The 27943-nt window shown below is 38.0% G+C and overlaps 1 protein-coding gene across 1 annotated transcript; it reads right to left on the bottom strand.

Annotated features, from left to right (window-relative positions):
• LOC150081285 (fatty-acid amide hydrolase 2-B-like) lies at nucleotides 1–26370 on the bottom strand. The gene is made up of 7 exons (XM_090379602.1): nucleotides 26066–26370; nucleotides 21086–21305; nucleotides 9299–9508; nucleotides 9037–9156; nucleotides 8620–8774; nucleotides 5043–5141; nucleotides 1–1910 (listed from the first exon to the last, which is right to left on the bottom strand). The coding sequence occupies exons 1-7, from the start codon at nucleotides 26249–26251 to the stop codon at nucleotides 1272–1274; spliced, it is 1629 nt and encodes a 542-aa protein (XP_090235728.1). The 5' UTR covers nucleotides 26252–26370; the 3' UTR covers nucleotides 1–1271.
• Nucleotides 26371–27943: the final 1573 nt, after the last annotated feature.

Genomic DNA, 27943 nt, shown 5'->3' with positions numbered 1-27943 from the left:
TAGAGTCCTATAGTTAGTAAAAAAATAGTGAGACACCTGTTATTTATTTTGACTCATTATCTTTGGTTTCCACTAGAATTTATGATACAATGAGCAAGCCACCATCAGTTTAGCTCTTTTGAATTTTGTATGAGCTGTTATTAAATGATTTCATATTTTGAGTAAGAAGGAACCAAGGTTATAAATTTTAGCTCAAATTAACATAGATCTTAGAATTGCGTACAAAATTTTATAGTTTTCAATAACTCTTGTATATTAGAAAATGAATTTAATAAATACAATTTTCATAGCACCCATAAACATATAATACATGAGGGTGTAGCCAAGTCCCATGGAACAGCTGGCATTTAATTACAGTAACTCAAACTATATTATTCTCTCTCAAGTTCATGATGATTTTTAAATGAGAACCCATTAATATGTGAATAACTTCGAGTAAACGAGTGCTGGAGACATGAACTTTACGACAACCTGTACTTTGAATGCGCATGATCACTACAAGTAGCAAAATTTGGCGTTCAATATAGAGGAGCGTGTATTCGCGGTAGAATATTGCCTGAAAAGAGTCATTTGAAACCACTCAGCACGAATTTTGTAGTACATTTTGATGTTAAGGGACGTCAAAATCTGCAATGACTTTGAGAAAACATTCGGGGAAACTAGGAATGCGAATGTTATGAATCTGTTCGCACATCGGCTGTTGTATATGAGGAACGTTTAGCACAAATCAGGGTAAGCCTATCAGCAAATCCATATAAGTCACTACGGAGGCCTGCACAACAAATAGGAATGTTATACTACAGTTGTCGTGCAACAGTGAGGCAGTTAAACTATTTCTGTGTGAAGTGCATGGAATGCAAACTTTGCTACCAATCTGTGAAAAGCCATTAGTGTGGATAGTTACAGGAAGAAGTTGGTGAAGACGCTCAAATATTAGACTGGACTTTCTTCTGCGGTGAGTCTTGATGTCGTCTGACTGAGTTTAACAGCTCAGAATACTCCTCAATAGTGTGCGAAAACTACGTGGAGTGCAGCACATGAAACTCCTTAAACTATGCAAAGATTGCAAATTAAGCAACCCCAGATATTGTTACTTCTGAATTTTGAGTCTCTAGCACTATTTTACTCAAAGCTATTCGCATTTTAATGGGTTCTCAACGATCGTCCTGTAATTTGACTCTTGCTCTGAGGAACTACTTTTAGACAGCGTCGATCTGCCTATAAATTTTAAATTTAAACGACTTTGTTCCCTACTCTGAAATGGGCCTTGTTCATTGTTGGACTTTCGTCAACGTTACACCATCCGCATTTTCGATCGAAGTACCTGGACATACCCATCCGCCAAAAACTTTTTCCAATTCCGAACTGATGGCCAAAGTCAAATGGTCATTGTTAAGGCCTCCTATGACTTGCAAACCAATGGGAAGCCCTTCACGACTTAAACCTAATGGACACTGCGTAGCAGGAAGCCCGAGAACATTAAATATACAAGTATATGCGGGATTCGCTGCTTTAAAATAGTGTTGATTGTGATAATGAGCTGGTTCAGGAAGAGTAGGATAAATAAACACACCATTGTCTCCTAAAAGTTCTTGAAATTCTTCTTGAAGTATTTCACTCAAAGTAAAGCTTTGTGTTAGTCGACGATTGGCTAATTTTCCTGTGCCAAACGATGTCTGAAACAGAGCCTGTATGATAACATACAGAGTATGGTCCGAAAGGCCAAACAACCATTTAAGAAGTTCTCTAGAAGGTTCTGCTTCACCAATTCCGTCTGCCATTAAGACACTTAATTGCTGATCTTTAGTAGAAGCCATTAACTGAGCCCAAATGATGAAAGAATTCCGGAGGTGTTTTATAAACACTTTTTGTGCCATGACGCCATATTGAGATTCAAAATATCTAATGACCTAAAAAAAAGAAAGAATCAATGATCTTTCATGTTATAAAATTTTCAACTGATATGTTAAAAGTGATAAAATTCTAATTTATAATTAATAAATACATTGTTTTTCAATGATATTCTAATAGCAAATCAAATAATAATCGATATTACTTCAATTATTCGGCAAGTAGATGGAGTCTCGCATTATTGAAAGTAGGTGAGGGTTAAAGTAGGTATTAAATTTTAATGAAATGTAGTTAAACTTTAATAATAAAACTTCAAAATGTTTTCCTTGTAATATTGCATTATTGCCACTAAATCTTTCGCAGTGCTTTATAAACTGAGTGCTCAGTTCATTAGGTACAACCAACCTAATAGCAAGTAACAACTTATTTACAATTCTGTAGGATTTCGGGGGGGATATTTCATCGCAGAAGATGAAACCAAATAAACTCGGCGCAGAGGCCTGGACGTATATTCAAATTAGAGACAAATACCGTTATCAACTTTCTATCTTCTACTAATATCATTTTAAATTGTATATTGTATAGTACCAATCAACTTCCTGGGAACTTTCACTCTTGCTGAAGACAACCATACCATGGATAAGAACAGCTTGTGATCCAAAGTTATCAACCTATGGTAGTCCCGCTGGTCCTCTGGAAGCAAAGGCGAAGCTACTAGCAAATTCATACCTGACATCAGCTTCTTAACCAAACACACTCTGGCCTGGTTTACTCCGAACCTGGAAACTACATTCTTGCTCACTGGCCACGGCTCCATCAAGGCCCGCCTAGAACAGTTTGGAACAGTTGAGGATGACTCATGTATCTGCGGCGAGAAGGAAGAATGGACTCATCTCCTGCACTACTGCGTGATTTACATTAACTTTAGGCAATAGCTCCTCTTTCAGACCAACCTTCCAGACCTTCATTCGCCCCATTCCCTGATTGCAAACAAGGAAGCTTTCAGCGCCTTCCTATAATTTTGTACAGCTCACTTCAAGTAAAGAAGATACCTTTTGGCCGCTGCTTCCACCCCTGCCATCTCACTGGCTCCCGACTAGCCCGCTCATCTAGGCCACAACTGAACCCAGTCTTTTCCACAATCAGGCATGAAACCTCGAGACCATTGCAAACCCTTTTGGATAGGATTTCATCGCAGACCACTATGTTGGCGTGGGATGTCTCTGTTCAGGCCCCTCTCTGTGCATGCACTCTCTTTTGGGAAGGAGTAACTTCTCTGTCGACCTCTCGGCGCTCACTTCTGTTTCTGCAACTTGCGCTCTTGATGTCCTTACTCACCCTTTTTAAAGGAGTTCTCCCACTAGCGGCTTCTGATCTCCTGCTCGGCTGAGGGACCCTGTTTGCGTTATTCCCACTATTTCTCAACACTCTTTATCCCCTTCCTTCTATCCTTATTCATTTCTGGGTCGTCTCCCTCCTTCCTTGGCAGGAGGGGTAGACTCCGACAGACGTCCCTCTACTGACCTGGTCCGGCTCCTCATGCAGTGGACGGATGCTGGAATGCCCCTTCCTGGTGAGGAGGGCCTTCCAGTAACTAAGTGGCCAGATGAACAACACAACAACACCATATACATTATACCCATACTACTCACACCTTCATCTGGCCTTGTCAGATTTTGCTACTTCACAGTAACACTTTGATGCGATTTGTGGAGGACCACTGGTACCGCTGACAGATACACACTATGTCCACTGTTGTATATTCATCAGGTGAATCCGTTATACATCTAAAAATCCGAGACAGCCAAGATAGCTGTTTGAAATCTACTGATTTCTCACCAACTGGCGAGTGGTTTCTGTTGATGAGAACCACCCTTCTTTAGTCCTTAGAACAGCCTCAAATCGTCGGGACATGGATTCCACGAAGTCACTAGAACTCTGACGCGCGTGATCGGCAACAATGTCCAAGTTAGTTGTAACATTCAACTATTGATCCCCGCGTATCATCACTGACTGCACCTCGCATGGATAAATTGATTTGTACTGCTGTTGTCTATTACGAGGCTAGGTTTTGTCGCCTGTGTGGGTAACGAAGTTGTTATAATTACCGTCCTCCCCACAGTGTATGAAAAGACCCGGTTTTGAATACTCTCAATAATGTGAGGAACTGTTATGGGCTTTTTTTCTCAAAGTTATTCGGTCTCAGTCGTGACAGCAAGGTTCCCCTAAGTTTCTCCAGGAATTGGGTTTTTCGTTCAGCAAAACAGGCAGATCGACCAGAGAACACTTTATGGACATATTTCATATGGGCAAATGAGTCAGTTCTCGGATGGCCTTCACATGAAGGCCATCCGAGAACTGACTCATATTTTATTATTTTTTTTTTTTTTAATTTGAGTTTTGCTATCAGTGTGGAAAAACTAGAATTGGGTTTCTTCTGACCAGATGTTATTTTCAGTTTTAAAATGTCCGATGTTGGCGTTCCTGTCTGAATTTAACTCCTGATTTCTTCCATTTAGTTGACAATAGTTGAACCATTGTCAATTAAAGAGACACTAAAGAGAAAATCACCTGCCGCTTTACTCCACCTACGAGAGAGTCTGACGTATTTTTTTGTATATGCTCCATTGCACAACACTGTTATACTGCTCTGTAAATTGGCCAATTTTAGTCCCTCTGTAAGGTTCCAATTCTTTTCACCACCGTCCGCCTCTAACATTGAAAAAGTGTCTTTGGCAACTGGAACACCATCGATTTGCTCCCATAACGAGTGAAAAAGGCTTAAGTTCGAAACCCGGCAATGATAAGAATAATTTTTATGGGCTTTTTTCACAATGTGGTTGAATTACTCGTTCTCAAGGAGGATTGCATGGTTTTGATCCAGTGCTGGTTTTTTTCGTCCTGTATACTACACATCTCCCTAAGAATAAACACAATTACAGACACAAAAACTGACACCTCATTGCCTCAGTTGCTTTGACATTTAACATATGCGCAACTTAGCTTATCATATCATGCTGTTCACAATTAGTTGGCACCCTTTGCCGATTTTATCGCTGAAGACAACACATGCATGCTGTCCTTAAGTATCTGACTAACTGTTTTGGGGGATACTTTGCATGATCAGGTATACCTAATAAACTGACCACTCAATGCAACTGTTGCAGCTCTACCTCATTATCATTACTCACCTTTCTTTGTGCTTCAGTAATATCAGGATGGACTCTGGTCAAACAAGGATTGCCTCCGTCATTTTCCATGTAAAATATATTTACTTTATGGAAATCAATCTGCAGAATACAAAAATTTGTTTTAAAATATTACATCTTAGAAATTATAATTATAATTTTTATAAATTATAAAAACTATCTAGGTGAGGACACCAAACTATAATTTTTATAGTTTGGTGTCCTCACCTAGATAGAAATAAAATTTCATACTTGTAAAACTTATGTTGATATTAGTCAAGCGTGGAAAGTCGCTGTGAAGATATAATATGGACAACGCTGTGATTTTATTTTAAATAATTGCAATCAAAAGAACAAAGGGTTTTTGCAGCAAGTTTTATTTCAGGCCTGGTCTGCGAAACAACTTAAGAAATATGTGGCATGTTAGGAAAGGCTGATGATGCTTATCAAGGTACTTTAAAGATGCTTTATTTACCAGAAACACAAACATTCAGCCGATTTTCAAGATTAAAAGGCAGACAAACTTTTCAGCTTGTCTGACAGTTTTATTTGGTCATCACGGGCAAGGAGCAGTTATAATCATTGTCCTCTCGCAATGTGTGTCTGATGGATTCTTATGAATGACACCCGAAATTTTTAGCGAATATATTTTACACGTGGCCAAGTTAATAGGTTTCGGGAAAAGTTGGATAATTTTTGTCGGTGAATACATTGATACTATACTTTATAGTTTTTGTTGCTTTCGCACCAAACAAATACAACTTCCTATGGTTCTTTCACACAACTTAATTATTCAGACCTTACTCCCTGAGATTGACTTCTTGTTTCCAAAGATGAAATTCGAGCTGAAAAGAAAGGAGAACTAACAAATGATTCAGCAAAATTAATAGGAGATAATTGAAGTCTTACGAAGCACGAATTCCATATTTCTTTTTAATAATGGTACGATAACTAGGTTCGATTTATTAAGTCCCAAGGGGAACGTGATTAGGAGGAACATGATGCAAAATTAGGTAAGTTGAACGAATCGTTTTTAACATTCTCATAACTTTAGAGTATCACCTTATATATCAAATACTTTTCCATAATACAGACATTGCCAAAAAAATACGAACCTTTATTCAGTACCGAATCTGGCCGCCTTTGTTTCGAATAACAGAAAGTGTGCGGAGGGGCATGGATTCTATGAAGTGTTTTAGGGCTTTTTTGTCTAGATATAACCATTCCTCCAGCAAGACATTGCGTAGCTGTAACAAAGTTGAAGAAAAGGAATTCATTTCCTCTCGGCGAATAGAACTCTCCAGCCTATCCTACGCATTCTCAATAGGGATCAAGTGAACGTGGGGGACAGGAAAGATGGTGGAAATCCGTGTCATGTTCTCCGAACCAATTTTTGCGATTCAGGATAAAAGTGTAACATTGCAGAGTGCAGTAGATCTGATCCAAAATTCAGGTACTCCCTGGATGACATTAGACCTTTCTAATGGTATCAACGGACCCAGTCCATGCTAACAAAACGTTCCACATACACGATACTACCACCAGATGCTTGGAATTATCTTAACAAGGTAAGCAGGGTCTATCGCTTCTCGAGGTTCTCGCCACATTCTCTGTCTACCATCAGTGCAAAACAAAGTGTATCATAATCCGTCTGACCACATGACTTTCTCCCATTGTTCCACTGTCCAATCACGACGTTCTCGCACCACTGCAAGCGGATTTTTCTGATGTTCTCCGAAACGAGTGACTTCCGAATAGACAGACGACTGCCAATACCCAATTTCTTCAATTTCCTGCACATGGTGCAGGTTGAAACAAGGCTTGGTTGAATTCAGACGTTATTTACTGCATACTGGATGTCCTTTCCCGTAGTCCTCCTTAGAGTACGACGGCTTCGCTCTTGAATTATTGTTTTTCTGCCACATTTACACCTTTGAGATGTGGACACTTGGTCTCCAGTCATTAAAACCTTTAAGATGGATGTTTTTGAGAAACCAGTTTTGTGTTTCGTTTCTTGAATCGAGATTCTTGCTAAACGTGCACCCACGATAAGACCTTTTTAAAAGTCTGATAGGTCACGCGTTTTCTCCATTCTGGCTTCAGATTATTTCAGTCGAACATCCTGTGTAGTCTTTATACTGAACGAAGCAACACATCAGCACCAGCGTCACAGTTCTCTGTGTATCAATTTGCATTTCTTCAGTCTGTGATTGTCTTAATACAAAGGATTCGTATTTTTTTTGGTCAGTGTGTGTATTATGCAACTATAGTATATAAATTATATTTAACGTGAGTTAACTTCACTTGCAAGATTCACTTATTGACCAAAAAATTAAAACCCTTTTGTAATTAGCGTCGACAGATAATTAAACATACTTTATGCAAATGTAAGTTGTCACATGGAATGATTACAAGTTCCATGGTTAAATAAATATTGTACGTTTTCTTGAGGCGTGTTAGACAATTCGGTCATGGGGAAGGGAAGTGATTTTGTCAATTTTCAGAAAAGCGTTATTGTTGGAGCACGTTTAGCAGAAACCACAATTAAGAAAATAATGGAAATCACTGCTGTTTCGAAAGCAAAAATCTAAAAAGGTAGACATGAGTGGAACACAAAAGGAGAATGCAGTTCTATAACAAAGAAATGCAGCAGAAGTCGGTACTCCAGAATAAAATAGTTAGAAGTCCAATGTGCAGTAAATAACGAAACAATTCAATTTAGGCAAAGAAAGACCCATTTCCAAGCAAGCAATGCAGCGGGATCTGAACAATCTCTGATTTGGTAGCCGCGTGCCTATACGAAGCCACTTCTTTCTGTAAAAAATTGAAAGATTCAATTAAAGGTGTGCTGCCAACACGAGGCCTGGACTATGAAATAGTGAAAAAACATCTTGTGGCCTGAAGAGTCCCAATTTCCACTCTTTTACACCGATGGCAGGGTGAAAGTGTGGCGTGATCCTCATGAAGCCATGCATCCAGTCTGCTTCGGGTCCACTACTCAGACTTCTGGAAGTGGTATCAAGGTATAGTGTATGTTTTGTTGGTGTGGAGTGGGTTCGGTTATATCGTTAGAAGGTCGTGGTACCTCCAATGAATATCTTTATTTTGTATCGGGTCAACTTCACCGTACAATGCTTCATTTTTAACCGGATTACGAGGGATTATTTCAAGAAGACATCGCAACTATCCACTGTGCACAAATTATATCTGAATGGTTCTAGGAACATTTCCAAAATTTTCAACATTTACCATGGTCGCTTAATTGTTGAAATCTGAATACAATTGAGAATGGATGAGATATGTTGGAACGGGTAGTTCGGCTTCACAGTTCTCTATCACAATGCAGCATCTGACAAACATTCGGATGGAAGAAGGGCCAACTCTGTAACTAGACTCGCTGATACATCTAGTGGAATCACACTATATGTATGAAGCACAAGGTATACCTGATGTAATTCGGGAAAAAGGTGGTTCTACTAGATTCTGACGGTTTTTAATTTTTTGGACAAAGCGTGTACAGGCTGTATTATACACAACTTATATACACCGTATTATAACTTTGAAATTGCTTTAAACTTACCTCAGTCTCCAATTTCTTACTAGGCAATCGAGTTTCAGCTAATATTTTCATCAATAAAGGAAGATCTGAAGCGTATCGACACATTGGACCCAATGCTAAATATTTTTGTAAATGACCTTTGACATTGGGATGATGACCCTGGTTGGACACGATTCCTAAATATTGATGCAAATACGAATTATTTTCCTTCATTTTTCAATTCATGTTTCAAATTTTCGAAAATGGTTTATAGTTATAAACAATGATTAATATTTAAATTATAATTAACACAAATTAAACTCAATTATTGCAATTTCTGAATATCTACTGAAAATTAAACATAAAATGAATTATTTTTTTATAGGCGATATCCTTAATCTATTTTTAGAAGCAATTTTGCAGATATAGTGAGAGCATGTTTAAAGTATGCATGCATACCTCTAGAAGGTTTATGGCCGCAAATACCATTGTAGAAAGCTGGTACACGGATGCTTCCTCCGAGGTCAGATCCAACGCCAATTAAGGATCCTGCAGCAGATATCAAAGCTCCTTCACCTCCTGAAGCGAACAAAAATAACCTGTTTTAGCGGGGAAGCTGGATGAAAATTTTCATACATAATATTTAACAGAAACGACCGTTTCTGTTAAATGTTATGAAATTGAAACAAATCTTTCTTATGATTTCTTAAGTGAATCTTACCGCTACTTCCACCAGCTACTCTAGTAGTATTATATGCGTTTCGAGTTCGTCCATAGAGTCTGTTATGGGTTTCCCACCATAAACACAATTCTGGTGTATTAGTCACTGCAATTGGTATTCCACCAGCTCTTCTCAGAAGTGCAACTACATCAGAATCAACCATTGCCTTGGTCCCTTTTCTTGCTACAAGTCCGGTAGCAAAGGTAAGGCCTAAAAAAGAAACACAGGAATTATGATTATTATTATTGCGTGTGTTTTGCAATTAAGACAATTTTCCAGAATTGCAATAGCTTGGAAAATAGTTGATAGAAGTTAATAAAATTTAGGAGATATATTGTCGCTTATGGGTAAAGTATCTCATTTTTAAAGTATGCAAATCAGACACGAATACCCGAAAGTGAGTATTGTCCAGCATTAAGAAACTAGAATTTGATTGGACTATTACTCTTAGTTATAGCTGATATATTCCTGGTATATTTGAAAGACAGAGAAGAGCTCGGCTTCTTCTCTTTCTTTCAAAGCCTGAGGTTCAATTGAAGATATACCATCCTAATGATGCTCAGAGGAACATCCTTCACCTCCTGTAAATCACTAACGGCCAGGTCAGGGCTGTTGGGAGGAGGATGACGAAGAACGCCTCATTGTCCCAGGAAGAGTGAGGAATTATACAATTATTTCTTTACATATTTAGATTTGCTTAATAGGGTTAGAGTCCATTTTTATGGCACAGTGAAATTGATGGCATTAGCAGATTTAGAGTAAAATGTAATTTGCAGCCAATCGAGAGCTAACTCCTCTGTCCATGTGTATTATGTCCATAAATTGCGTTCGTTCTCTGCTCCATTTTCTTGTTTTGCTGGGCGAAAAACTCGAGTTTACAGAGGAACACCTTAATATCCATATTTGGGACCGACTCTCTTGTTAATTAGATCAACAACTGAAAAGTTAAATAATTTATTTTGTTTTCGTATAATAGATATTCCTTATAAAAGATTCAATTTAGGCCTTTATGCTTTGATGATGTTCAACTTCGCCTTCGAGGTCATTATATAGTCAAATAACTCCGAACAAGGACTTCCAGACGCACGAACAACCAAAGACACCAAATTTTGAAACTGTCGCTTAAAAAATCATATAAAATACCTTAAAAATATCATGTAACTGTGGTGAAATATGAAACGTAAAAGTTGTCCTTGGATGAGTCCTTACTCGGAGTTACTTAGACTAGATAACAACCTCTAGAGCGAGGTCGAAGCGTTGTTAGAAAAACAGTGGCTTTGATTATATGGTTAGATCGGAACCTTTTAGGCAGTGAATCTCTTTAGAAAACTATAAATAATTTGTCTTTTAGAAGCACGAGTATGATGTTGGTTTACTTAATTCAAAGTACTCTATGTGGGCCACTCGTGGTAGTAACTTTATAATTTAAAAGATAATTTTCTTGAAAAGTCTCTTTCTTTCAACTTGTCTGGAATTCTAAAATTAAGAAAAACCATGAAAAATTTGCCCCAGACCGATTAACCCAGCCATATTGTGAAAAAAAAAAAAAAAAGAGTAGCAGTAACCGCAGAGTAACATATTAACTGTGTGTAAATACATTTAGCGTAGTGGAGAATGAAAAAAAGCTGGTGGCAATTGTGCAGTCAGATATGAAGTTTTCTGACAGGATGCAAGAGTAGCTCATGGTGTCTTGTCAATGATATACAGGAATTTTTCTAGCAGGGATGAGGAGGTGGTTATCCCCTTGTATTAGGCAATGGTCAGGTCACACCTTGAGTTCTGTATACAAGTCTGGAGGCTTCATTTTAGGAAGGATGTGGAACTGCTGGAACGAGTACAGAGAAGGGCAACGAGATTGGTTGCGGGGACAAAGGGTTGCTCTTACCAAGGAAGGCTTAAATTCTGCAAATTGCAGTGTCCGGAGACTAGGTAATCTGATTGAGGTGTATAAGGCCTTGAATGGTTTGAGCAAGCTCAATGTTGATGGGATTTTTCCTCTTGCTCAGATTACGACCTGAGGGGGCATAAATTCAAATTAAGGACAGACAGGTGTAGAATAGATGTGCAGAAATTTGCCTTTAGTCAGAGAGTGGTTGATTGCTGGAACAAACTTCCATCTGTCGTTGTGGAAGTTGACAGCTTAAATAAAATCAAGGCAGAACTAGACAAACATTTGGAGTGAATGGATGGGTGAAATGGGAAGAGGTTTTTTTTTTTTTTTTTTTTTTTTTGACTGAAGCTGTATAAGTTTGCTTTCTTTGCTTCATATGCCTCTACTAATACTAATGCTAATATGCATGGTGTTTTCTCCCGGAAACTCGGGTTTTCCCTCCAGAAAGAAAATCAACCTCAGAACACGCAATTTACAGACAGTACACAAAGAGCAACATGGCATTGGTCGCAGATGCTCCTAAAACCCTGTTGCAACAACAAAATTAAGCGTCAAGGCAACTAAGGCTATGCAGTGGCAATATATTGTGTCTGTAATTACTTATAATCTTCCATCCGTTTGCTTGTTTGTTAAACAATAAACCTGACTCCTTAAATTAAGAAAAATCGTGAAAAACTTTCCCGGACCAATTACCCCGGCCATATTTGGAAAAAAAAAAAAAAAAAAGCCTAAAAAGATTTCTCTTGTTATTGACAAGATTCAGACTCGAGCCTTTTCCACAGGGTGCAGAAAGTTGGTGATTTTTACAGCTATACTACCCACAATAACAATCATGGTTGTTATATTACTTTTCCAACAGATATTATATGAAAAGGTCCTTCACGCCAAAAACTACTTTATGCGTATATTCGTGTTTTATATACAGGGTGTTTCAGTTAAACGTTTCAGAACTTCTAAGAGGAGTAGGGTACATCCTGACAACTCGAAATCATATAGCAATGTGGGGTCGGAAATGCTTTCCTGAAGCGGTGTTGTACACAGAAGCACTATAAAGAAAAGAGACCCTAAGTGAGAAATCGTTTTAATAATACATGAAAAGAAGCAAAAGGTACATGGATTACAGTAAGTGTTCGAAGTTTCTTCCACGGGCTACAATGCACGCCTCACATCTCCGACGCATGGACATCCGAACATTCTGGAATACTCCAGGCGAATTTCGAATTTCTTCGGCAGCTACTGCGATTCTTGCAACCAGCTCCTCAGCATTGTCAACAGGGGTGTCATAAACTAGCGATTTCATATGACCCCAGAAATAAAAATCAAGACATGATAGGTCGGGTGACCGAGCAGGCCAACGCACGGGACCACCACGTCCGATCCACTGTTGACCAAATGTGACATCCAGGTAGTTACGAACATCTTCGCTATAATGGGCAGGGGCTCCATCGTGTTGGAACCACATTGTCTGTTGCGTCGATGCAGAAATCTGTTCATCTCTCAAAAGTTGTGGCAATACTTGCTGCAGAAAGATCAAGTAGATAGGTCCGGTTAGACGACACGGTAACAGGTAAGGTCCGATGAGGTGATCTCCCATAATACCGGCCCATACATTGACCGAAAATCGAATCTGTGCTGCACGACGTCGTATTGCATGCGGGTTCTCGACCGCCCAGATATGGTCGTTATGCGTGTTGAAAATTCCTTCCCTTGTGAAGCATGCCTCATCGGAAAACAACACTTCAGCAGGAAAAAGGGGATTTGTAGCACATTTTCCAAGGTACCACTGTGCGAAAGCAATACGAGGTTGAAGAAACTTCGAACACTTTAATCAATGTACCTTTTGCTTCTTTTCATGTATTATTAAAACGATTTCTCACTTACGGTCTCTTTTCTTTATGGTGCTTCTGTGTACAACACCGCTTCAGGAAAGCATTTCCGACCCCACATTGCTATATGATTTCGAGTTGTCAGGATGTACCCTACCCCTCTTAGAAGTTCTGAAACGTTTAACGGAAACACCCTGTATATTGTATCACTTTTGTTGCTATTTTATCCTTTTATTCTACAAATATTTAGCTGTTTCATTTATCAGTAAAAATTTTAATAAAGCTTCTTAAGCGTAGTCACTTGTGAAATATATTTTATGTTGTTCCCCACGCACAAGGCCATTTCTTACTAACATACCCGAAAACATGAAAATGTTGCCTTCCCCTCAATGACAGGAGGAATTTTTATGGGTCTTTTTCACGACGTGGCTGAGTTAATGTGCTCATTAACTCAGCCCGGAAACTCCAGAGATCAGCAGATGCGGTCGAATATCCCAAGAACCACTTGTTTGGCTCGTGAGCTTTTCTAAACTTGACTACATTGGAGTAGAGAAACCGTGATGGTGTCAAGTTGAACCGCTCTCGTCAGTTACGCTCTTGTACTATATTCTCTCCACTTCTCTATAGAACAAATTACGGATGGTAGATAGGTCACTATCACAAGGATAATCTAGTAAAACAAGACATTAACCGGAATTTCTGGGATGATAATTCTCTTTATGGAGGGAATTGAAAATCTGCTTCAAATCTTATATTCACATCGGTATCATAGTAGTTATAATCACCGTCATCTCCACACCGGGTAGAAGATTACTTAAGCTCGAATCACGTCCATGACGCGAGGAATTTTTATGGGTCTTTTTCACAAAGTGGCTGAGTTAGTCGGTCTCGGGTGGCATGTTTTCCCTCCTGGAAACTCAAGTTTTTCGTCCAGTAAACAGCAAATCGACCACAGAATACATGCAATTTACAGACAGTATATTCGGAGTAATATTGGGTTAAGTTGTTGACGATTAAACAAATTCAGATGGTTGCATATGTTTAATATTAGGCCCACGTTCTAATATTGAGATTTCGTGCTGGGCACTTACCATCGCCGTTGGATTGAAGCAGTCCATACAGTGAGTTCGGATTGAAAAAATAACATGAAGAATTTTATGGCCTTTTTTCACCCTAGATTCCTAGTGACACCAATCTTTATACTTCTGAGACACAGTCATCTGTGAAAACCACAATAGTTTTCGATGTAGTGATGTCAGTACATCTGGAGCCGACTACCATGTTACGTTCAAAGTTACTTGAATGGTTCATCTTGTCCACTCTTGCATTGAATTGCACACATCTGACACGCCCTTGCGGTAGCACAGTTAGAAGAATCGCCCTCCTCCCTACAATGGGTGGAAAAGACTGCGTACAAACTCCATCAATAATGCAATTTTTATGGACCTTTTTCATAACATGGTCTGGTTAGTTGGTATCAAAAGATGGTAGCATATTCTTTATCTCGAAAACTGGGATTGTTTTTTTTCCGTCCAGTAAGCAGACCGACCACAGAACTCCTTGCAAGAATCGTGTTTTCGATTCGTTGGATCAGTGTTGTTATTTCCATGTAATTGGTAGAAGGCGAAGTGATGTGTTGGTAGGTCAGGCTCAACCCACATAACAAACTTTTTTTTAGATTTCTTAGTACGTGTTATTATAGGATTTTCCCATTATTTTAACCTCTGATCAAAGTGATGTGATGGGCTAGTGTTGTTATTGTAGTAGGGTTTCAGGAGTATCAGGGACTAAGGCCAAATAAGGCCCCGTGTACATTGCGTGTGTTTTGCGGTCGATTTTCTGTTTGCTGGACGAAAAACTCGAGTTTCCGGGAGGAAAAGCCATACTACCTCGCATGGGACCTACTAATTCAGCCACGTTGTGCAAAATGGCTATTAAAATTCTTCCCGTTAAAGTGACCACTTAGTGTAAACTCTATATTTCTCAGTGTATTGAATAATACAATATACATGGGAACATCGTAGTGGCCATGTAGTGCAAAGAGGCTACAGGCTTTTGCTCCAAAAGGCCAAAAAATTAAAAATAAACAAAAATGCATTCGCGAGAAATCGAAGGACATGCGAGATAATTACGTGATCCATACACGTTGTCTAGCCAGATGCTGACCTCGAACTGCTTCAGGGATGTTGTAACACACAGTGCTGACCAGTTAAGTGAAGCCAATTTATTCTGACTGGTTAAGTATTAGGAAGTTAGAAACCTCTCAGACAAAGAGAAGACAGTAAAAATGTAATTTCTGAGGAATGGCTTTTGTTGTAGGATAAAAAGAAAGAAAATTGGATGGTAGGCATTAGCTCAGCATGAAATTCAAAAAATAAATACAAAAAATGCATGATTATTAAAAGCTAATTAATAAATAATTCCACAACTTTTGTTCTTATTTAGTATCAAAAGAATCATCCCACCATCAAAGAATTGTCTGAACAATTGCATGTCAGTATCGTAATCATATACTGCATTGCCAAAAGTAACTGGAGAGCCACACGTATCAAATAATCTTTTATTGATACGATATTTAATAATGTGTCGCCCCTTTGAACAAAATTTTGACCATCCACCAAAATTGGACATTGTATTCTCGTCAGTAGATTCGAACCAGTTATAGGTAGCAGGAAGGCGACATTTCGGGTCATTTTATCTTCAACATAAATTAAATCGTTATTTTGATTTCAATGTTTAGTGATATTTGTAATTTTTCTTCTAATCTTAATTTTATGTTTTTCATCCAGACATCTATCCTAGGAAAGGTTGTAAATAGATGTTTCTCACATTGGAGTTGTTTCTGCTAAGTGGTTGTTTCTGGAGTAAGGCTATGATTTTTCTATAAATTGAGAGTTAACCAAAGTCGGTTTCCCTATCTTGTTCGATAAAACGCCAAACTTACAGATGGAGCAGAACGGGCATCGTTCGACCAAAACCATGAAACATTTTGAACTGCTCACATACACTGCCCTGCTGTTAAAATCCGGACACGTGCATATCTACAAATAACTTTCATTTACAGGAAAACTAATAAAGTGTTCTGAAACCTTTAGCTTTCATGGCAGCCTCCAGTCTCCGTGAAACGCTCTCCACCAGTTTTTTGTAAATATCTTCAAATATTTTTCGTTGTTCGCACAATTCTTCCTATTCCTGGTCGATGGCACAGTGTTTATAATCACTTCTCAAGCACCGTGTGAAAAAAGGGCATGGTTCAAATTCCGTCAATATTGAAGGAATTTATATGGGTCTTCTGACAACGTGACTGAGTTAATCAGTCTTGTGCAAAGGTTAAATCGATTTTCTTCTTTCGCCGAAACTCGGATTTTTCATCCACAAAAACTGGAAAACAGACCTAAGAATATTCGCAGTCATGGTTAATTTGGCATAAAAACAAGATAAACAAGTTTCCCTCAAATAAGTTGTTGATCGCGTACTTGTATTTAATGTAGTGTGAGAGTCGTTTAGTTAAGATAATAAAGATAACCTTTTCTTGAGGAAAACTTTGTACAACGGCGTCGTTGGTTCCAGCATTCACTCGTATTAAAAAGACATCTTCTGGTTTTCTAACCTTGAGGTTGTTATTGTTTTTGATGTTTACTTGTATTTCCAAGAAGTTGTAAGCTTTACTTCAACCAACCAGCAAGTTAATTTAACTATTTCTTTTTATTTTCATGACTGGAATTGAGTCGTAATAACGGGTTTTCACTAATACTGATGTTTATCTGAAGTTCTATAGAAAAGGGGGAAATAATGATGACCTTTTTCTATGGAATTTCAATGTTTGTCATGTTCTTTATGCCAAAGGACAAGGAAAATACTGCTACTTTGCTGCTGCTGTGCATATTAAGATGTTTTTGGGAAAGCACTTGAGATGATTCAACTGACGATTATAATAAAGTATAATAAATAACTCAATAGCGTGCTTAACTTTTTCAACCTTGTTTGAAAGCAAAGTTCAGTAATCCCAACAAATACTAAACCCAAGACTGGAAAGTTACCCCACCACAATTCAATCGAAACTTACGATATGGTGTGTTGGTAAAACAAAGAGGCCGAGAACAGTGCGAGCTTATTAGAAGGAACGGAATCATCACTTATCCAAATTATATTCAAAATTCTACTAAATTGTTCCTTAAATACGTCTGTAAATTGCATGTGTTCTGTTTTATGGACTAAAAACCCGAGTTTCCAGGAGAAAAAAACCATGCTATCCTCGTCTAAGACCGACGAATTCAGCCACCTGTGGACGTCATCAACAGGAATCGAACTCTGCTTTTAAAGTTACCTAATGGGCAATTTGAATTTCTCAGAATGTAGTCATGCACACAATCATCAATCAGAACTCCATAAACACGTGATGTGATATCACTACTAGATTCCGGTAGTGATACCACAATACTTGTTTATGGAGGTCTTTTAATTAGTCCTGGAAGTATTCTAATCGTTTATGAAAGTCTTTGGTCCCCTACAACCAAGGTTTATGGCGGTCTTTGGTTAGGCGTTCCAAGATGGTACTATTCTAGTATTCTAGAAAAAGTAAGTACGAATAGATCAGATGCCAACGCGACTCTAGAGTGATGGAACCATAGTAATAGTAATAGTATTCGTCATATAATGCAAGGAAGCCACAGTCTTTAGCTGCACTGGCAAAAAAAAAAAAAAAAACACCAAGTAGATAAGAAAATACAAATTATATGCTTCCCTCCTCACACAGGTAACCATCCAGTAGACCTTTGAATTTATTCAAACTGTCAGCCTCAACTACCTGCGAGAGGTAGTTGAGGCTGACAACTTTTTTCCAGCAATCAATGCCTCGCTGGCTAAAAGAAAACTTCCGGTAACTAATCTAAACCTCAATCTCTGTAATTTGAATTTATGGACCCAAGTTCTGTAATTCTTTATAACAGTGAAAATTTCATCTTCATTCATTTTACTAATCTCTCTCAGAGCATTATAAACCTCGATCAGGTCACCTCTTAGGCGCCTGGTTGCCAAGCTCTGTAGCCCACATAATCGGAGTCTTTCCTCATACAGTTGTCCTGCCGATCTCACCATTCGAGTTGTTCGTCTTTTTAGACCCTTTCAAGAAGTTCAATGTCTTTTTTCAGATGAGGTCTCCATACTTGAACAGAATATTCCAAATGTGGTCTTCCAATTGCCTTATTTATTATGACCTCCCTATCTCTACAGGAAAACTTTCGATAAATCGTCGATAGGACACAATGGGCTTTTTTGGCTGCTTGTTTACACCGTTCAGAAAACTTCATATTTGTCCGTATTGTAACTCACAGATCCCTTTCCTTCTTCACTGTTTTTAATTCAATCCCACCAAGTGTATAATTTAATTGGGAGTTTGCTCTTCCTCAAGTTTAAGACCTTGCATTTAGTTGCATTAAAACACAGCTGCCACTTATCTGACATCTTTCTGTTCAAGTCATCCTGAAAGTGTGCTGCTCGGGCGTGATTATTAACGAATCTACCAATCTTTACATATTTTTAAAATTATGACATCCACGAAGAGAAAGAAGGCGTGAAATCACGCCTTCTTTCTCTTCGTGGATGTCATTTATGAAAATGAGAAATGAATGGTACAAGAACCGATCCCTGAGGGACCCTACTCCTGACGTTAACCCAATATGAAGAATATCCAATAATCACAACCCTTTGCCTTCTGCCCTGCAACCAACCAGCAATCCTTCTTAGAATCTTACGAGTAATCGAATCCTGTTCAGGCTTATAGAGTAACCTCTCATGAAGGATCGAGTCACATGCTTTGCTAAAATCCGAATAAACTATGTCGAAATTGTTCCCTACATCCAGCTCATGAGTAACTGTTTAAAAATACACTACTAATTAGATAAACATGATTTTCCCTTAACAAAACCATGTTGTGTGTCCTTCAGAATACCATGTCTATTTAAATGTTGCTGGATTACACTCTTAATCATTACGTCTAAGATTTCTCCTATCACTGAGGAGGTCAAGCTAACCGGCCTGTAGTTACCAAATTCACCCATAGAAGAAGCCCCCTTCATGTATTGACGATTCGTTGGCACTTTTCCAATCCAAAGGTGCCCTTATTTAACCTCAGTGGTTCAGTACACTCCCTGGCGGTCTTCTTCAAAATTACAGGATATATGCCATCAGTTCCGGGAGCCTGCTTAACCACTAGTCTCACACCAACAAATGTCACCAATAATTTCCAGCTGTAGTATTCTAGAAAAAGTAAGTACCTGGATGAGCCAAAGGCTCAGGTAGCGTTGTACTACAAGAGGTAGAGAAATAATTGAAAATTGAATTTCCAGCTAAATCCTGCCTCCTAACAAGTTATGAAATTAACAAAAGGGGGGGGAACACTAAGAACCCGAATGAAATCCAGCACTGTGGGCAAAGACAAGACAGTGCTAGCAATAAATAAATAAATAAAAAGAAGTCCCATTAGGGTTACCCTAGAATAACCTCATCCACTCATGTGCTTTATGTCTTTAAATTGCGTGTATTCTCTGGTCGGTTTGCTGTAAAAAAAAAAAAACCTGAAAACCATAAGTTCACGGGAGAAAAAACCATGTTACCCTTGCTTGATACCGACTAACTCAAACACTTTGTGAAAAGGATCCATAAAAATTCCTCGCATCATTGACGGGATTCCAACTCAGATCTTTTCCATCTGGTGTGGAGAGGGCGTTGATTATACCTTGCCACCCACGAGAGCCTGAATATCCATGTAACCAAGACGTTGTGTCTGTAAATTGCGTATATTTTATGGTCGGTTTTCTGTTTTATGGGATGAAAAACCGAAATTGTTTGGGGGAATTTCATCCTTGATAACTTAGCCATACATAAAATTCTACTAGTAAACGGGATTAGAAGGAATTTTCCATACTGTGTTAAAGAATAGTGATCGTAACCATTACGCTAGCAGTGAGGACCATGTAAATAGTTCGTTAAAATTATATTTTTAAAACTAGCAGAAAACTAAATTTTAATCAAAGCATATTTTCTTAATGTTCGGCAGAATAAAGGCAAAAATTTTGTTTGTAAAACAAAAACCATTGGAGTACAATGCGAAAAGGAAAAATTACTTTCATTACAGTATTTCAATATTTTAAACCTCATTTCACACTTGAGTTATGAAAGGGAAAGAGAAGCTATATTATTAAACAGCGATTTTTTTATGAGTGCTAGTTTTCCATTTTCTAATAAACCTTCCTTTGGTGTACTGGGAAAAGGCTTTTTATGTTTACCAGACACGAAAGGCTATTGGAACTCATAATACTTAGGTACGTGAGTGGATTTATAATGATGCTCTTCACTGCCTTGAGGTTAAAATTCGAACCGGTCCTACACCAATCGGATGCTCCTTTAACCTTGGTATGGTTTTGGAGTTTCGTGTGTTTCTCCCTTTAGGCATTCATTCCTGCTATTGAGGTGTTTTCAAGGACACTGCTCTTAAAGAAATTAACCCTTAAGTAGCTGAGGATGCTAGACATTTCTTTTCCTTTCTGTCACTTTTCTGAATTTCCAAGTGAGATGTGGTCCCACCCCGAAAATGTGCCTAATATGGGGAATAATAGTTACAAATGTGAACAGCTATTTTCCCAAAACGAAATACAGCACTCAAAATCAAATACAAAATAGAGGCTGACATTCACCTTAAAATAACTTTGGAATAGCCATTAAAAAGCATTTGGCCAAATATGCAAAATGTGCAAAACAAAACCAATGGAGAAGACTATTGTTATTGTTACTTATTCTCAGTGGATATCTGCAATACCAGGGTACCTGCCCATCCACCGATGAAAGGTTAAAAATCTAGAAATGGTGCCGTCTGGTTGGAGGTATCCGAAAATAAGTAACAATAGTCTTCTCCATTGGTGAAGAGTTACTGATTGGAGGTATTCACAAAACGATGCCAGTTTATCTACCTTGGTAGTTTACTACGTATAAAAATGATGCGATTGCACTAATCCGTATGTCAGTAAACTCCTTCATAGTGTAAGGCCATAAAGATATCTTATACCATCTTACCTTGAACTCCTATAGATTCTTTGGAAGTAAATGGAATCCCCAAAAGTGGTGTTTCGTTTTCCATTTCTTCTTCTGACTTTTTACCTGATTTAATAAGTTCATCAACCATTTCGGCTTCTGTTATCGCTTCATAAAACCTGTTGTCTACCACAGCATTTAAGACTGGATCTACTTCCCTTATTCGAGAGATATATGCCTTCACCACATCCACACTTTTCACCTACAACAAAGAAAATGCAGTAATTTGAAATTATCGCCATTATTATTTTCATTTATGTAATTTTAGGTTAAATTAAATACATTTATTTTTGTTTATATTTTATTCTATTTTATCTTATTTGTAATTTATTTATTACGCAGTTGTTTTATTTATTTTAGGATTAGTTCTTTTTATTTCATTCTAATAAAATTTAATAAAAATATAAAGATTTATTTCGTATGAAATTTAAAATAATATTTTTTAATTTATTAATAGGTCAATTTTGTTAATAGATGGCGCTTACTATCTTGAATATGATCGTTTGCATTTCCATGCATAATTATTTTCACAGTGAAAATACACTAAGTGATCACTGAATTATGACCACCCCTATGAAAACTGAATACGACCCGTTGACCACGTGATATACGAGAGTGAGGAGTTAGTAGACCTACGTAGCATAGATAAGGTGTCAGTGGTTCAGTAGGTAGTAAAATTCCGAGCATGATGGGTAAAAGGAAGGATTTATTGGACTTTGAAAAAGGACAGATTATGGGTGCTCGAAGAGCTGGTGCCTCGATTTTCCAAACGACTGAACTGGTGGGGTGTTCGAGAGCCGTCGTAGTTAAAGTGTACCAGAACTGGCGTCAAAATGGTCAAACAACTACCCGATGGCAAAACTGCAAAGGTCAGCGAAAGGTTGATGTTAGAGGTGAGCACCGGGTCAACCAATCGTACAGGCGAACAGGTGCAGCACTGCTGAAGAGTCGACTACCCAATACAACATGGGCCAACCCGGAACAATATCTGGCATGACCATGCGTCGCACGTCGCACGTATGGGCTATATACCAACAGACGGCCCCTACGGCATCCTCTCCTAACCAAGGTTCATCGGCGTAAAAGACTCGCCTGGTGCAAAGAGCATGCAAGTTGGACGTTAGAAGACTGGAAGAAGGTGTGCTGGTCGGATGAGTCACGTTATTTACTGCACATTGTAGATGGTCGTGTACGAATTTGGCGTCAACATGAGGCTCTTCATCCATCATGCATGGTATCAAAAGTGAACGCGGTTGTATGGTATGGGGCATGTTTCACTGGCAGGAACTTGGACCCCTGGTGCTTGTGGAACAAGTATCAGTGGTCTCCGCTATCGTCAACTGCTTGCTGACTGTGTACACCCCGCTATGTTACGCTTTTTCCCGAATGGCGATGGTATCTTCCAAGATGACAATGCGCCGAGCCATCGGGCACTTGTTATGCAGGAATGGTTTGAAAAACACGGTTCTGATTTCCAGCATATCGATTGACCTCCGAACTCCGCCGATATCAATCCCATAAAGCACTTGTGGGACACTGTAAAAAGGCATATCAGGCTTATGGATACACCAATCACCTCCATGCCTGCATTGCTGATCACATTACACACAGCTTGGTTGGCCATACATCCCGAACTCTTCCGACATCTTGTTGAATCAATGCCACGTCGGATAGCTGCTGTACTGAGGGCAAAAGGAGGACCGACAAAGTATTAGGTAGGTGGTCATAATTCAGTGATCGCTCAGTGTATATAATAATTATTATTTGACTTTAAATGAGTTGTTATCTTAATATTTGGTAATGTTTTTAGTCTTTAATGAAAATTGTCTCTCAGCAGTGATAAAAATCGATCCTTCACCTTGTTCTCTTTTCCTTTGGACTTGTCACATAATTTTGATTAGAAAATCGATATTTTCGCTTTATTATCGTTATCTGATGAGCATAGGTCACTTACAATGATAACTTTATTTTTGTAGGGTGAAAAAGTCACATGTCCCTTGCGACTTTATCAGTTTTCTGGTGATAATCTTTACAATCATTTTTTCCCCTTCTGATTTTGTATAATGATTATTAAGCTCATATCCATTGCTTCAAATTCTCAATCTGCAAACGTCTCTCTTATCAGAAAGTTGGTTCAAAAGGTGGAATGAGTAACCACAGACCTGTATGATGTTTAAGTATAAGTATTTGACATATAATGCAAGGAAGCCACAAGCTTTTGTTGGACAGCCAAACAAATCGTATACAACAAAAATGCAGACTGTCAGCCTCAACCACTTGCAGAAGAAACTTGTTTCAGTAATCAACTCGCTGGCTGGAATAAAAATTCGTACAATCTAGTCTAAACAGCATTCCCTGTAATATAAATTTATGGCACCTTGTTCTAGATTTCTTTATAACAGAGAAAATTAATTTTACAACCCCTTATCAGATTATTCATTCATTTTACTAACCCCTCTCAGAGCCTTATAAATTTCATCGGTTCCTATATAAGGTGCCTGGTTGCCATGCTCTTTAACTCACATAATCGAAGTCTTTCCTCGTACGGTAGCCCTTTTGACGATCTCACCATGCGAGTTACTCGTCTTTGGACCCTTTCAAGAAGCTCAATGTCTTTTTTCAGATGAGGTCTCCATACTTGGACACAGTATTGCAAATGCGGTCTTACAATTGCCTTATACAATGGGACTATGACTTCCCTATCTCTACAGAATATTTATCGATAAATTATTAATAGGACACCATGGACTATCTTGACCGTTGTTAATACGACTCAGAGAACTTCATATTCGCCCGTATCGTAACTCTGAAATCCCTTTCTTCCTCAATTGTTTTTAATTCAACCCCACCAAGTGTTTAAATTATTTTTAGGTTGCTATGCCCCAAGTGTAAGACTTTGCATTTAACTACATTAACATATAGCTGCTACTTTCAGATCATTCTTTCAGTCTGTTCAAGTAATCCTGAAGGATCGCTGCTTGGCACTGATCATTAACGACTTGACCAATCTTTACGTCTTCTAAAAATTATGAAATCAGAAACAATCATGAAATCAGAAACAAACAAACAGCTATTATAGATAAGGGGATGGTTAAGTCGAAGGAGACAGAGAATAGTTATAAATGGCCACTGTTCTTCACAGTTATAAGGGACCAAACACAATACACAGGGTTTTGTGTTTGGTCCCTTACTGTTTCTAATGTTCATTAATGATATTGATGTATGTGTTTCAAGTTAAATTTCTAAGTGTGTTAATGATAAAAAGGTGGGAAGGCTAGTTGATGATCACGGTATCATCAGGGTATGCTACTCCAGCAAGACTTAGATAAATTATTTGGATTGGCTGAGAAATTATTACTGAGGGTTAACTCTTGAAAATGCAAGATCTTGTTTCTGTGGCCATATTGCACCTCCCAAGGTTTTTGCATTTACTACTCCGATCCAAGCCATAGGCGGGATTCGAATCCGCGTCCTTTGGGTTGCCAGGCAGGCACTTTACCCACCAGGCTAGCCCGGTCGGCGCAAGATCTTGTATTGGATAGCAGTAGCTCTAAAGTAACGTACCACTTGGGTATCTCCGACCAAGAAAAATTCTTGGGAGTAACTGTAAAATCAAATATGAAATTTTCTTAAAAGTGTAGACAAGCTTCCAGGACAACTCATGAGGCGCCGTCAATTATAAATATGAACTTTGGCAGAAGAGACAAAAATGAGATTATTTCATTATATAAATCAATATAAATTGCTGTATCTTCAATATTGCAAACAAACTTTGAAATTGCATTTTAGGAAAGGTGTGATCCTGTTTAGGAAAGGATTCAATAAATTCTTGAAATAAATGGGTAAGTGATGGAAGGTAACATTGGTCTTTTATTTTTTAATTTAATTATTGTCCTCTGAGACCGAATAACTCAACCACTTTTTGAAAAATGCCCATAAAATTCCTCACGTCAGTGAATAATTAGTTTAAATCTGTATTGGAGAAATAAATATTCCTGTTGGGGTTTATTTTACAGAATAAAAAACAGACCTGCGCATTTTTCAACGAATTTACATGTTTCTCCACTACATGGAGGAATATGTCAATTTTATATTATATCTGAATTACCTATGTAATAGTGTTATGTAGAAACAAGTTAATTAGCTATATTTACATATTCCTACATAGCACTATAAATCATTTAACACGTTAATTTCCTCTTTAAAATCGATTTGCTGATTCAAGATCATACTAGAACACACCTCAAGGAAAAACTATCGAGAACATCTATTTCCTCTATGTGGTTGTGGTCAAGGTTTCTATCATTATGCTATAAGATGCTTATTCATAAGGAAAATCTCCACTAATATTAAGTATTACGTGATGTTTTTTTTCCCTAATTGGCTATAGATTTTAAAATATTATTACATTTAATAATTACAATAATTACTGCTAATTTATTACAAACGTATATAAAAACATACATTACTTTTTAAGCTTCAGGAACTGTCTCTATCTTGTAGGCCTAACAGCAATATTTACTCTTAATCGGCTGCTTATTTAACTCATAAAATCTCCAGAAATTTTCATGAAATTTCAGGAGATTTTAACTTCAAGAACTGTGAATATTTGAAGCAAATAAATCTGAAATTTACCAAAATAGGCGCCGTTCATGTATAGTGAAATGGAATGTAGTGGAGCAGTTGAAAAAAGATATATAATAAATAAAAATATTGAGCTCTAATTTAAACCAAATTAGAAGCTTTTAAAATTCGAACCAAATGTAACAAAAATTGTATTCTTATTTCGTTATTTTTGAAGTAAGTGGATATCAAAAATTCGAAGTAAAAATAGTCGCGATATTTTTATTTAATTTAAACTTTATAATTTTAATTAACACTTTGACATTTATTACAGAAAGCTAATGCACGAAAAAAGTCATGGATTTATCAGTTCCAGTAAGAAATCTAATCTCTAAATACCTGTCCTTTCCGGATTTTTTGGGCCAGTTGAGTAGCAGGTTCCAGTAGAAGGGGATTGGTAACCGGAGGAAGGGATTGCTCTTTACCAAAATATATTATCCAGAAGATGAAGCCAGTAATTAAATCAAGCAATCGTCGACCGATTCTGAGCAAAGATATTAAGATTAATGTCTTCAGTGGAATCATGATTCACAGTCGAATTCAAAAAGAATGAATTAATAACAGACGAGAGCAGCGAACTGATGCCTTGGTCAGCAGTTCATCTCTCGTTAGTCAGCACTGCACTAGACGTTTGGGAGAAACGATTTCACTCTCCAAACTGGTGTGACATCCTTGAATACGGAGCGCTTGTCGGCGACAACACACGTGCCAAATGACCTTCGTTCCAACGCTAGCTCTGTATCGTCTCCTTTGAAACGAATACAATGGTCACATTGCGTGTGAATAAACTTTTCGTGATAGTTATTGCGTTCTTTAGCCTTCAGTATTCTGTAAAGATTAAAAGGCAAAACTGCATATTTTCGTAACTTTTGGTATTTTGGAAAAAAAATAAAAATTAAAAAAAAAAATTAGTACAATTGTGTGCCACCCAAACTTTGGTACTTTAAAACTAGTACTGTAACGTTTTAGAAACACTTTCAGTTCTGTCGATCAAGACAAAAATAAAAAAAATATATATTTTTATAAACGACGCGTTTTGTTGTCTCCACCTTTAAATGACTACACCCACTAAAAAGCATCCAGCTGTGTTTAATTTTCAGAAGTGCTCCAGGTTCTAGTCTGCGTAACCGCTGTGACAATGTTAGAGAGTTACTAATTTACGAAATATAATAAAAAAAATTATCAGACATAATTATAATAAGTATTTGGCTATTATACAGTGTAGACATTTCTGCAGGGGTAGCAGTGAGTAAGCCTTAAACCTATACAGGAGACCAGAGATTACTTTACGGAAATATAATGGTAAAATAATTTTAAATAACACCGTTTTAGAGCTGCACCTCGAAATGTGAGAATACTAGACCTCGCCATGATGCCATCATAACCTCAAAAGATGCCTATCATGCTCCATGATGGAAGAGATCAGATGAGACAAGGAAGAGATAAATAAATAAATTGAGGGACTGTTAGTAGCCTTGGGTATAACTTCCATGTGCAAGTCCTGAAATACTGCACCTAGTATACTGGAGATGACCAGTGTGAACCAACGTAAGGCGGGGTCAAAGTGTGGTGTCCACATCACAACCGGTGCTTATGAAACCACTGTTTTGCTTATTGGAAGTTTCAAGTAGTGAAAACCTATGTTTAGTCTCCAGGGCAAAGCTCCGGCAACCCCATTCCATCTCTATAATCATGCATTATGATTGATGCCTTCTGAGGTTATGATGGACATCATGGAGAGATCCAATATTCTCAATTTTCGACGGTACAGCTCTAAAACGATGTTCGCCGATCGGCCATTAAATAGTCCACCGTACCTATTGGTAACTGTCTAGTAGGCGTCCGAATCAACCAGTGTAAAATCTCGTACCCTCTACCCTGCTGAGCGGAGATGGGGGAAACCCCCGGTGCCGTTAGACAACTAACACACAACACTCTACCCTGCAGCGGAGATGAGGAAGGAAACCCCTGGTGCCGTCAGACAATTAACAGCCTCTACCCTGCCAGATAGTGACTGGAATTTGAGAAGTGTGTATACGGAAGCCATTGTCGAGACCATTATTAGTAATAGCATTAGTAATTGCAAATTATGCCAGAAAGCAAGTTTATACAGCATCGGCCAAAAATGAAACAAGTCCCATTTCACCTATCCATTACCTGTAATAAACTATTTGTTAGGATCACCCGAAAATAATTTCATCTACCCATGACGATTGA

Source organism: Mastigoproctus giganteus, chromosome 8 (genome assembly GCF_048544385.1).
Source record: "Mastigoproctus giganteus isolate SK-2022 chromosome 8, ASM4854438v1, whole genome shotgun sequence".
NCBI classification, from domain to species: Eukaryota; Metazoa; Arthropoda; class Arachnida; order Uropygi; family Thelyphonidae; genus Mastigoproctus; species Mastigoproctus giganteus.
Note: the sequence above shows the minus strand (reverse complement) of the source record. Positions and strands in the feature narration are given on the sequence as shown.